The sequence below is a fragment of the Haliotis cracherodii genome, unplaced genomic scaffold (assembly GCF_022045235.1).
Source record: "Haliotis cracherodii isolate W230 unplaced genomic scaffold, xgHalCrac1.p SCAF_10, whole genome shotgun sequence".
In the NCBI taxonomy this organism is placed as follows: domain Eukaryota; kingdom Metazoa; phylum Mollusca; class Gastropoda; order Lepetellida; family Haliotidae; genus Haliotis; species Haliotis cracherodii.
In genome coordinates this window covers 43,351,223-43,364,121 of record NW_027266265.1, presented here as the reverse complement: position 1 = coordinate 43,364,121, position 12,899 = coordinate 43,351,223, and the positions used below count along the sequence as shown (strand labels likewise).

The window sequence follows — 12,899 nt, the reverse complement described above, 5'->3', positions numbered from 1 at the left end:
ATATGTTAACAGATCTTGGAAGTTGTTTCTGGATAACTGTTGGTAAACTTATTAAGAATCTGCTCCTTTTAACAGAGTGTACCAAATTCTTTATCGTGACTGGGGATTATTTGTGGTTCTCTTTCTTGGTTGTATTATGTAAGACAGTGCGTAATGTTGTTCATCTTCTTAGACATCACATGTTTCACAGAGACGTTGTTCAAATGGGGTTGGTGTTTTTGTATATCTACAATTGTTTCAATTTTTAGTTTGTGATTACTTAATAGAAGTTTTGAGAAAAGTGAACTATGGCCTTTGTTTTTACAATATGTAAGATAATTCTCAATATTCATAGATAACGTGGCCAAACTGTATGTTCCCTAACTTGCTGCTAGATAAATGGGAATCCATTAATGATTGCGTGAATTTTTACATTTGAACTGAAGTATATTTAGAGTGGATCCATTACATTTTTTGTGTTTACTATTTTAAAAGTTTGCTTTATTTAACCCACCCCAACATTTTGACCAGAAATATTGATATTTGCTGCAAAAGCATGCTTTAGAATGACATTTGTTGTGTTATCTATATAGGATTTTTTTCATTGGCACTAATAGTGGGTATATATCAAGTTTTGCCTGACAGGCCCAGTTTTCTTGCCTGGGTTTTCTTTTTGCTGACCAATTAAAGACACTGTTTCTTTTATTGTGCTTTCCAAAGATAAGTATTCTCTCCTCCCATAGCTTACACTTCCTTCCTCTGCACATAACATTATATTGCAGGGAGCTATTGATGCTCTGCAGCAATCTCTACTTGTACTGTAATAGCGAGGGTTCTTTATAGATCCATATACCCGCATACCCGCGGTGTCATGCTAATGTCGTTCAGTCTTGCTTGACAGCGGTATAGAATCTACACCGAGACGTCTCTATTACAGCATAAAAAAACAACACTTTAAACCTAAGTCAGCGTTGTCACCCGTCAACTTCTATCAAACAATAAGTACGTTTATGTTTCAAAAAATAAAATGAGACCATGAAATGATGATATGTTTGGGTGCATTGGTAGTTCTTGATACAGCGACAATATACCGGTATATGTTCTCTGATTGATGTAATTATATTATATAAAATATTCCAGATTTAGTGTTTCTTAGCAAACACAGAAGCAAGTTATATATGTATATGAAAAAGATCAGTTTCAATACATCTAATATTTATGTGTATCTCGGTTCTTAAAGGCATTTCATCTGTCAATTCAGATTGGTAATTATTTCTAGACTATATCTTTCTGTTATAAGAGAGTTAACTTAAGTTGTTGTGTAGTTTAGCATAATAACAGGGAAAGCCTCGCACACACGTGTGCGCTTTAGATTCGCACAGTTTCATAAACAACGTGCAGGGCTGATAACATTAACAATCCCGGAACACGCCGCGTGTGAAAATCGATCACGGTGACCCAGTTTTGTCACGTGGGATGACGCACATGCGCAGAGCGCGAAAACGTCGAATAATAAGCAGATGGGAGAGGCAGCCCATTCATAAGTGAGTGTGATCGCCGGGCTGTGTAAATCAAGCAGTGTAAAGGACAACTACTCATCTCCGTTGACTGTAAGCATTATAGTTGCACACCACGCGCTCATCACTCGACTTTATACTCAAAGGAGACGGTTTCTCATATGAAAATCCTCTTTCTTATTTTTTTCTGAAATCTGGATTTTCGCAGGCACAGTTTGAGTGAGTCACGGATCTTTCTACTTTTACCACAGGTCCGCTCTACAAAATGGTCGATGGAAAAGATTCCTTGCCGGCAATTATTCCGAAGGAAAAATGGACACGAAAACTCGACTTTCTTTTGTCCCTTGCCGGGTACAGCGTGGGCCTAGGCAATCTGTGGCGATTCCCCTACCTCTGCAATAGGAACGGGGGCGGTAAGTGCAATTTTCTTTTGTTCTCTTTCAGTGGAAAATTTTGTCAAAGCGACATTTAACGACTCTCTTTCCCTATCTCTATTTCCTAGAAAGATGTGCAGGAAGTAACTGTTAACAAACATTTCCTCCTCCCTGAAAGTAAATAAAATATTGTAGTTATTTGAGATGTTTGTTTAGTATTTAAAAGATATTTATTACTAAATCTGAAACACGTGTTTTGTGAATTTTTAACGGAGAAAGACAAAATTTCGAAATACTTCTTTTCATAAATTGTCAGTGATTATAAAATAAATAAGTCGAATTTGAACATACAAAACTAAATCAATGAAAGTCACATGTGACCGAAAACAAAAGGTATCTGAAAGTTATGAACCAGATATATAAAACCACGTTAAATGGGTTGAGGCTTAATAAAAAATATCATTGAACCTGCCGTATACCGAACAATACGGTCTCGAAATAACGTGTATCTCAAGTGGACGCGCAGGACAGGTTTCATAGATTATTTCTCCATCTGGAATTTTTTCTTCTCTCGAAGTTTCATATGTTCATGTTTTCGAGTTAGCACGACTCCAATGAACGCTGAAACAGCCGTGGAGCATCGACGTGATATCTCGTTTGATCCGGTTAGTTAAAATATGTCTGAAAACAATGGGTCCGCCTTGCGAGCATTTTGCGACAATTAACATTGATGATCACAATAAGGAAAGACCCGAAGACAACTGAGTCTATCGCTGATGACATAGGAGTGAAGAGAAAGGACGACAATTTGAGGCAGGTCGTATAATACCTGGCATATCTGAAGCGATCTCCCGAGAAAACACGCAGAGACGGGCAACGCTGACTAAAACGTTTCTTATGCAGTGAGGCAGTGTGTTGCCTTGACAACACGAGAAAAGACACATGTCAGTCCATTTGTTTTTCGCAGTCATTCTACGCGAAATTTGTGTGGCTAATTGCGCTTATCACTCCATTCAGCCTAGGGCTTACATTTCGTTTTACAAGTACATGTATTTAATTACCCTCACATGAAAAAAAACTGTTTTACAGGGAGTGTAGGCTCCACTTGAAGTTTGATGAACGTGTTTCAAGGCGGACTTGATATAAGAGGTGTAATATTTCAACAGATGTGCCTACGCTAGACCTCATTAATCTGGAAACCTTTCAGTACGGACGATGATAACGTATTTACTCTATAGTAATATCGACTCATATCGAAATCACATTAATTCACATGCTTTTGCACTGAATCAACTGTTATGCTTTAAAGGGCAAGTTCACACGGAAATGAACCTTTTTTTCTTGTACTTTTTCCACATTAAAAGTGTTAACATAGAAGTGTCATAGACAAAAATATAAAAACATCATATTTAATTAACATATTTTTTGCACTAAAACGATTTATATTTTTCACATTTACCAAGTGTTCTATTTCCATAACAAAAACACCATGGCTTATGTCCCTTGCAATATGACGTCATTGGTGCCAATTGATAAACATTATGACGTCATCATGCTTTGTTAGAGCCGCTTCACGTGGTGTAGGTACAGTTTTGTGATTCTAGCATCTCAGATGCCAGCCAGAATTGTGTTATGCTGAGTCACCACTGCGCCGGAGTGTGTCGTAGACCATGTTGTTTTACCGCAAACTGGTCCTTGATATATTTTGCGTTGAGAATAGACAGGGACCCAGTTGAATTGGCACCAATTACGTCATAATCTAAGGGGGATAACTCAGGCCTATTTCGCTCGTAAAACGAAGGCCTCATAACGGCATATCACTTTCACACTATTGTGAGCTTCCTACTTTCACTGTGAAAAAAAATGAGTGTATATTTTCAAACACAGATACTAACTAATTCTAAAATTGCGTTTTGTTTAGAAAAAGAAAGAAAGTGATTTTTGCGTGTACACTTCCCCTTTAAAGGAAAACAGTTTATCTCATAATGAATTTCCAGCGGGTGGGTCCTGATTTACGAGGCTTCACTTGAAATGGGAAGGATACGACCTTATGTACACTCAAACGAGATGTGTGGATTACCGGCGACCGACGTGCATTCACGGTCATTCTGTCATATACATTGAAGCCTCGATAATCCAGACACCCACAATTGTGGACGCTAAGTGTAAGGAAGGTCGATGTATGATTCGTTACTCTAGACATGCCTTAATCCACACGGTTACGCTGGTAAAGGTGCCGTCCGGATTAACGGGGATTCTGTTTATATGATTATTGATAGTTTCAAATCTCGGTTGCTGCAATGGCGTCTTGAATGACCTCGTGTATTTCCCTGAACCACTTCCTTAAGGACGTCCTGCTCGCAAAGAAACAAGTTTTGTAATCGTGTGGGTTTTTTTAACACCGCACTCGGCTATATTACAGCTATATAGCGGTGGTCTGTATAAAATTTAGCTGGAAAAGAAAATCTAGTGAGTCACACGTTCCAGCTTGTTCCAGTAGCATACACAGCAATATTCCAGCTGTATGACGGCGGTCTGTAAATAATCGGGTCTGTACCAGACAATCCAGTGATTGACATCATGAACATCGATCCATGCAATTGGGATACGATGACATTCATCAACCAAGTCAGCGAGCCTGACCACCCAATCCCTTAATTCGCCTCTAACGACAAGCTTACGGCAAGCATGGGTTGCTGAAGACCTATTCTACCCCGGATGTTCATGACAATATAAATGTGTGTTTTCAAATGACACTATATATTATGTAATGTTTACATGCTATGTCAGTTTTTGTTGTGAATGCAGTGTATTTTAATGTTAAGTAATTAGTGATACAGATGAAATCGTGCGATCACGCAGAAACCATTTCAACAAAATAAAGCAATTAATCACAAGCATTAACAAACACCTTTTTGAATTTTTTAACTTGATTGCCGTACGATTTACAGAAAAAATACATTTGGAAGTTTTGAGAATAAATGTACAATTGCGTGTAAATTTCGTAACCAAACATGTGGCAATTCAGATTATCATATCTCTATGTCAGAATGAGGCCTGATTGTTTCACGTGATCTTGATAAAATACGATATATCCCGCTTGGGAGGAAAATAAATTTCTGAGCGGGAGAATAAATCCCTTATATCCCGCTGCGAAGAAAAAAGGACGCACGCTTTTTCCGAGTCAATGAGACTCACGTGACATAGCACAAGTTAAGCCCCAGATCAATCGAAAAGCTGTTTTCTATCGATTTTGAATTTATTAAAACATGTCGGTAACATAAATTCGTTGCAGTTGTAACACTCGGGATACATATGGTGTTCTGCGTCCCTCGTCAGGTTTTATACCAAGAGCCGGGAGGCATACGTGTGACGCTGATACAACTTACAATATTTGCAAACAAAAATACTCTGGTTTGAAAAAATGTTACGGATCTTGAATATTTTGGGGGACATTTTTGTAGTGGAGATCGAGCACACAAATCCCCCCAAAATATTCATCATCTCTAACTTTTTTTGTTCAGTATATATTAGCGTCAGCCGCAATTATGATAATTTCTTTATGAACTTAGTTTAAAAAATGGTTTGGTTTTCTAGATGTTGAGACAGTGTTGTAGTCCTTATCAACTCTTTCGGCCATTAACATATTGCTTCAACCGCTCAAAAAGGAGCGTTTGTTGTCGGACCGCTTTGCACCGTTTTAAGAACATTGGATAGTTCCTTGAACCAACACAACCATATTTGCTTACATGGTGACGTGATTGAGGTCGATGATTTACCGTGCAAGGCTAGATTGGGATATTCGTGTTTCCGGCCGGCTCGGCGCACAACAATGGCGGTTTTCTTCAGTGGGGGTCTAACTATTGAAACTCCCCCAAATCATTTGTCTCCAGGTGTAATTTAGATACGCCGTTGTTGCGGAATGTTCTTGAGGGGTACGATTATCCGGTTTATTCTCTGACACTGATGATGCCAGGTAGATAAGCATAAATGCTGGGTATACAATTACCCTACTTTAATGTGTATACTGCTTGTTCTGAGTGATATATATGGGTCACTGGGTACATTTAAACCCTAATAATCCGGAAACGCCTTAATCCGGGCGATATCAGATGGAACCGTCGAGTCCGGAGTAACGGGGTAAAACTGTAATTTGTTAATAACTATCGTTGCATTGAAATTAGTTATTGCAGTCAGTTAAATCTGAGTGATATTTATGGGTCACTGGGTACATTTAAACCCTAATAATCCGGAAAAGCCTTAATCCGGGCGATTTCAGATGGAACAGTCGAGTCCGGAGTAACGGGGTAAAACTGTAATGTGTTAATAACTATCGTTGCATTGAAATTAGTTATTGCAGTCAGTTAAATCGGTGTGTCGACTCGGTGTCATTATGAAATCTGATATGCAGGAAGTATGCCTCACGTGAACGTATCTAACAACGCCATTGAACGAGATTAACAATGTATTTGACGACTATAAATATCCTCAATGTATTACACAATGTGTGCGCGCTATGACTTGGGTGTGTCGTGATTGATAAGCGGGTTATACCAACGATCTCAATCGGTTGACAATGTGCATTCAAACCTCGAAATGTCAAATACAAGGGTGCGGTTTCCACCATCTTCCCGAGGCAAGGGAGTTAACTGACTTTAAAAGTCCAGTTTCCACCCTCGCCGAACTAGGCTGGAATTCCTGGGCTCGATCGTAGCGCCACCAATGGCTGTTATGAGTTATGTCCCAACTAAGCCTATCCTATGGACCAATCACATTTCACCTCTCGTATCACTTGCATTTGCTTCAAACAAAATGGCGGCACCCAAGTCAAGACGATCTGATCGATAATCAAGATCTATATTGTGATAAACAAATGGTTGTGTCCTGAATAAACATAAAAAATAAATACAAAATTGTGATTTAAAGGAATCGAGCCTAGATCTCGTTTTTTACTCGCTCTCACTACCAACTAAGTCACAAACGTGTGTCCCTTTCGGTATCGAGGTGATTAATTAACAGCCTATGGAATTATTACAGCTCGATGGAAGTCTTGAACCCAAATATGTTTGCACGCAATACGACTGCCTTCGATTTTTATGGCACTCCAGGTAAAGGGTCGTGACGTGATACTCGACGCCAGAACACACTTCTTCTCCTGTTGATCCGGAAACGCCCGATAAGTTTTTTAGCCGCTTTTATTAAAAAATAAATACATTGCCCCCTTAAATTCTTTAAAAAAATAAGTATGCTTCTGACTGTTTTTCTGTCTGAAAAGCAACAACGAAATTGCTGCCAAAACATTCATTCTTGCAAGGTGTTTTTCCTTAAAAAATTATTTCTCAAACCACGATGAACAAGTACCACGAACAATGATGAAAGATTTACAATAACGTAAGAAAAGCACCGATGACTAGGAAACTTGTTCCGAGCATCGATGCGCATTATGACGTACGCAAGTAGTGTTTGTTTGTTTGTTTGCCGCAATATTCCAGCTATACATAGTTTAGTCGAGTCTGGACCAGACAATCAAGTGATTGACATCATGAGCATCGATCCAAGAAAGTTGGATACAAGCTTAGTCCCTTTTTACGGCAAGCATGGGCTACCTATTCAAACCCTTAAAGATTCCGGGGTAGACTAGGTCTTCAGCAACCCATGCTTGCCGTAAAAGGTGACTATGCTTGTCGCAAAAGGCGACTAACGGGATTGGGTGGTCAGGCTCGCTGACTTGGTTGATACATGTCATCGATCCCAATTGCTCATGATAATAATCACTGGATTGTCTGGTCCAGACTCGATTATTTACAGACCGCCGTCATATAGCTGGAATATTGCTGAGTGCGGCGTTAAACAACAAACCAACCAACCAATCAAAACCGCAATTGTACATAATACCAGTCTAAACAGGAGACGAATTGGCGCCATGACTCAAAACAGGATATTTCAACAAACGGACATAGCTGGCTTGCAATACATTTGATCTCCTAGCTTTCTGAATGTTTGTAGAAGAACTGTGTTAAGAACGACAAAACACTGAACTGGGTCACGTTCTTAGCATATGTTTGTAGAGGTCAAGGTCGTCTGAACAGCAACAGGATGGTCCTTCTATGCTGATACAGCTGGGAACAACCTACAACGTGGAGACTTGTCATATAGGACAAAGACGGACTTCAATATGAAACTTACAGATATCATTGAAAACAAGCAGTTATAAGGTGCTTTTGAAGATACTTCTCCAGTGACGTATGTGGTTGTGGGGGACATTTCCAAATTTCCAGTGACCAAAATGATTTCCGATGGGATTCACCATATGGACCTGTACCATAGAATCAAGAATTCAAGAATTAGATATTTGACATATTATTTGTATTCATTCGCTCGCCAAGCCGAAGACCCGGGTTCGATTCCCGACATGGGTACAATGTGAAGCCCATTGCTGGTGTTCCCCGCCGTGATATCGCTGGAATATTGCAAAGAGCGGCGTAAAACCATACTCACTCACTCACTGTAGTCGAGCTTTAACGTCATATCTGAACGTTGTCAACAAGATAGGTTCTTTTCATAAACATGTCAGAGATAATTTGTGTAACATATTTTGCTTTTTCAGAACAGGAGTTCAAGATACTTTGTTATCATTTTGGCAGGTTAATGTTTGGTGTTTGAAGAAGCAACTGTTTTCCGTGACAATATGTTTCGTATTTTGTCAGGTGACGGCTGTCACCAGTGGGGCATGCCACTTTGACCTCATTGCGAACGTTTGACGGCATCACTAATTCATTACGATTCATGGAAAACATGGTTACATTAAATAATCGGAAATGTACACCGGGTTTCTCATGATTTTGGAAAATGGTTTTGGAGCTTTGATTTGCAAACACATCCATGATAGAAAGTACGAGTCTGGAGACGAATAAAGGATATGAAACAGTGCAGCCTGGCAACGACGACTCTACGACAGTCAGTTTAAGTGGTTAAGCTTAGCCTTGCTCCAAGGCAAAACTGAATGAGAGGTCCATGGATATATAGTAATTCCATCCCTCTGATGGGCAAGTCTAGATAAGCGGACACGACTGTGGACGCCATTCTGTTATGGGGACGCATGTTCTTAATATCTATATGATCTAGAAAGTATTATTTAAAGTAATATTCATTGCCTTAGGGACTTGTGCAAGTTGTCATGGTTAAGCGGTCCCTGGTCTGTCATACAGACCCTGAAACATATATCCAATGCAGCCCATGCAAGTCTATAATGTTTGGCAAGATTGCTGCTGTATCTGAAAATGAAGGAAGTCTCTGGGCTCCTTTTTATTATATTTTATACCTATAATTTTACAACATTTTTTTCTTCTGCAAAACGCCTTGATATAACTGGAATACTGTTAAAAGCGGCGTTAAACCCAACTCACTCACTCACTCTTCTGCAAAATATGTTCATGTCAGAGACTAGATGTTAGTCTAACAGGACCCAGCAACCTGTTCAGGGCCCACTTGCACAAAGCGATCTTAGCGCTAAGATGATCGTAACTTCCATACTTTAACATAGGCTTACAATAGTCTTAGCGCTAAGATCGCTTTGTGCAAGTGGGCCCTGGTCCTAAGAGGAGACTGAAAGCCACCAGTGTTCCGGCTCTGTGGGTTGGTTGATTGCGGGTCATCGTATTCCAACTAGATCAATGCTCATGACTACAGGATGGTCTGATCTAAACTTTACGAATTGCTAAATATTGCTGGAGTGCGGCGTTCAACAACAAAAGCAGTTAAAAGTGGAGTACATGTGCTGTGATGTTGGAATATATGATATTGAAATACACCTTTGAGTGAACATGTAGCACTGATCTTGAGCACACTTTCCGTCAAATATTTGGGACATTTTTTCAATTTCTAAACTGTTCGAAGTCTTTGGGTTATGCTCTTTGTTGGTTCTGTCATACGGTTCCATGCAGTCGGGAAAGGGGTAGAATTGGTCCAGGCTAACCAAGGCTTGTCGCACATGTACTAATCGGTGGTTCGATTTATCGTATGTCATGTTATTGATTAAGATCTTAGTAGTATCATGCCCCGTGAAGATCCGGGGTAGAATAGGTCTTCAGCAATCTATGCTTGTCGTAAAAGGCGACTATGCTTGTCGTAAGGGGCGACTAACGCGATCGGGTGGTCAGGCTCGCTGACTTGGTTGATGCATGTCATCGATCCCAATTGCGTGGATCGATGCTCATGATGTCAATCACTGGATTGTCTGGTCCAGACTCGATTATTTTACAGACCACCGTCAGACAGCTGGAATATTGCTGAATGCGGCGTTAAACAACAAACAAACCGCTAACCCTACACGTGCCTAATAGCCTGCCGGTCTGACGTATGCTGAGCATTGTTAAACGGGTATGCGTCGGTGGTTCGGTTCTGTTTTAACATATACAGGTAACCGGGAATCTGAATATCTGTCGGAGTGCCGGTTGTAAGCCGACTGCACATAGAGGAGTGACTGCTGCAATGAATCTATGTCGCGTTAACCTTGTGTTTGTGCACAAATGTCAAGGCACCATGCAGGATTAGGTGCACCAGAAGGTCACTCGTTAACATTGTAATTATTAGCAAACAAACCCCTACTTCACGTTCAAATATATCTACATTAAAAGTAAATACCAATCAGGTGATTATCCTTGAAAGTTTTACCTATGAGACAAAATTCTCCCCTGGTCCAAAGCAATGAGATTTGTTAATGAAAACAGGGGGATATAGCGATAACTATGGCTGTCAGTCCGTTTATTATATATTTTTAAAAACTTTTTTTCATGATTTTCCATGATGAAAAAAAGTTCTTTACCAGAACTAAAAAAATCCATTAAAAATTTCTTGTTGAAACTTAAGGTGAACTGGTGCCTATTGATGATTTTTATAAATTTCTTATTTTCAAGCTATATGACGTCAGTCTGTAAATAATCGAGTCTGGACCAGAAATCCAGTGATTGATATCATGAGCATTGATCTACGCAATTGGGATCGATGACATGCATCAACCAAGTCAGCGAGCCTGACCACCCGATCCCGTTAGTCGCCTCTTACGACAAGTATAGTAGCCTTTTACGGCAAGAATGGGTTGCTGAAGACCTATTCTACCCCGGATCTTCACAGATCTCGTGTTTTCCGGACAGGACTGTTCTTAATGTACATGGAGAAGATCTTTGGCAACAACACGCAACTCTTCGTTTGGTAGTGGTGTCTGGGCTTTTAAAAGTCACCATATGTTATTTCAAATTAGCATCAAATCTGCGCGCTGATCTATAATGCATGGACTGAAGACGAGAAGTGTGATAAGTGTGAATCGATGATGGCCTGACAGGATACGTAGTTTGGGTATGGAGCCTATACGACGTAGAAGACCAGGTGCTGCTGATGGTGAATTGCCACAGTGGTAAACGCTGATAAATCCGGTTGCGTGTCGGATGTTAAGAAAGGGAAGAGGGCCGGGATGTTGAGCACTAGAATCTGGGAGATCCTGCTCGCTAACAAAACAACCTTTGTGTTTGTTTGTTGTTAACGCCACACTCGGCAATATTCCAGCTATAAGACGACTGTCTGTAATTATGCGAGTCTGGGCCAGACAACCCGGCGATTGATATTATGAACATCAATCTACGCAATTGGGAACAGACTTAAGGGAGGTGTCCGTGTGTGTGTGTGTGTGTATGTGTGTGTGTGTGTGTGTGTGTGTGTGTGTGTGTGTGTGTGTGTGTGTGTGTGTGTATGTGTGTGTGTGTGTGTGTGTGTGTGGGGGGGGGGGGGGGGGGGTACATGCGTAATGAAAGGTGGGGCGGGGCGGGGTAAGGGTGGTGGCGGGTATTATGTGTTGCTAGAGGGAGTGCGTGATTGTGTTCGGTGTAGCGACATCTAGAGAGGGGGTCGCAGGGGGAGGGGTGGTTGTTAAGGGAAACGTTTAACAACACACCATGTTCATTGTGGGAAAAGTACGGACGGATCACGTGTCGTCACGATAGTTCACAGGCCACAAACTCACGAACCAGGCATGTGTTGTACGTAGGTAACGGTGTACGGTTCCAGAACTCAGATTGAATCTCCCACCCCCACCCACGCTAAACAAGCCACCTAATATAGCTGCCACACACATGTTTTAACAGCATACCCATCTAACATGCGTGATGCCTTGTGTTCAAACATTCTGACTTGAAGACACATCTGCATGGCTGGTGTCAGCACAACGCCTACGTTCGAATGGGAACCCATTGTTGAAATCCAAAATGCACCTTCAAGTTTCTTCGGGGAATTACAGTAAACTACAGTTATAACGAACACGCTTATAACGAACTGACGGATATAACGAACTAACTTTTTAGACCCGACTATATGCTGTAGTTATGCTGTATATATGCTTATAACGAATTACGGTTATAACGAACTAAAATTAGTAGTCCATTTGAGTTCGTTATAACCGTAGTTTACTGTAATTGTAAAACGTTGTAAGTGTCTGTTTAGGCTAAATTTTACACACTATGGTAGAGCTGTGAAGCACATCTATCCTACAGTGTTAAGCTGTAGAGGTTCATTGTCCTCCACCGTTATCCCATATCCTACATCGTGTCACATGCGTTTAATCTTAATAGTTATATAAGTGTATTCATTGCAGAGACACGTTGTGAGGACATGTGCTGCAAGCAAATGCCATAATCACGCGTTTCTTTTGTCCGTTGGTTGTGTAACGCCACACCCAGCAATGTTCAAGCTGCATAATGGCGGTCTGTAAATAATCGAGTCTGGACCAGACCATCCAGTAACTGACAGCAAGAGAATGGATCTAAGCAATTGGGATACGATACCATGCGTCAAACCAAGACAGCGAGCCTAACCACCCGATCTCGTTAGTCGGCTCTTACGAGAGATCCGTGAAGATCCGGGGAGAGAAGAGGTCTTGAGCAACCTATGCTTGTCGTGAGAGGCAACTAACGGGAACGGCTGGTCAGGCTCGCTGACATGGATGATGTCAGTCACTGGATTGTCTGGTCCAAACTAGATT

At 40.7% G+C, this 12,899-nt stretch overlaps 1 protein-coding gene across 1 annotated transcript in view; it reads left to right on the top strand.

Moving 5' to 3' along the window:
- Positions 1–1,506: 1,506 nt before the first annotated feature.
- LOC139454409 (sodium- and chloride-dependent glycine transporter 1-like) overlaps positions 1,507–12,899 on the top strand; it is a 54,705-nt gene continuing 43,312 nt past the window's right edge. The window contains exons 1-2 of the mRNA XM_071236098.1: positions 1,507–1,589; positions 1,748–1,909. Coding sequence (XP_071092199.1) covers positions 1,762–1,909 — 148 coding nt within the window. The 5' untranslated portion in view covers positions 1,507–1,589; positions 1,748–1,761. The remainder of the gene's footprint in view (positions 1,590–1,747; positions 1,910–12,899) is intronic.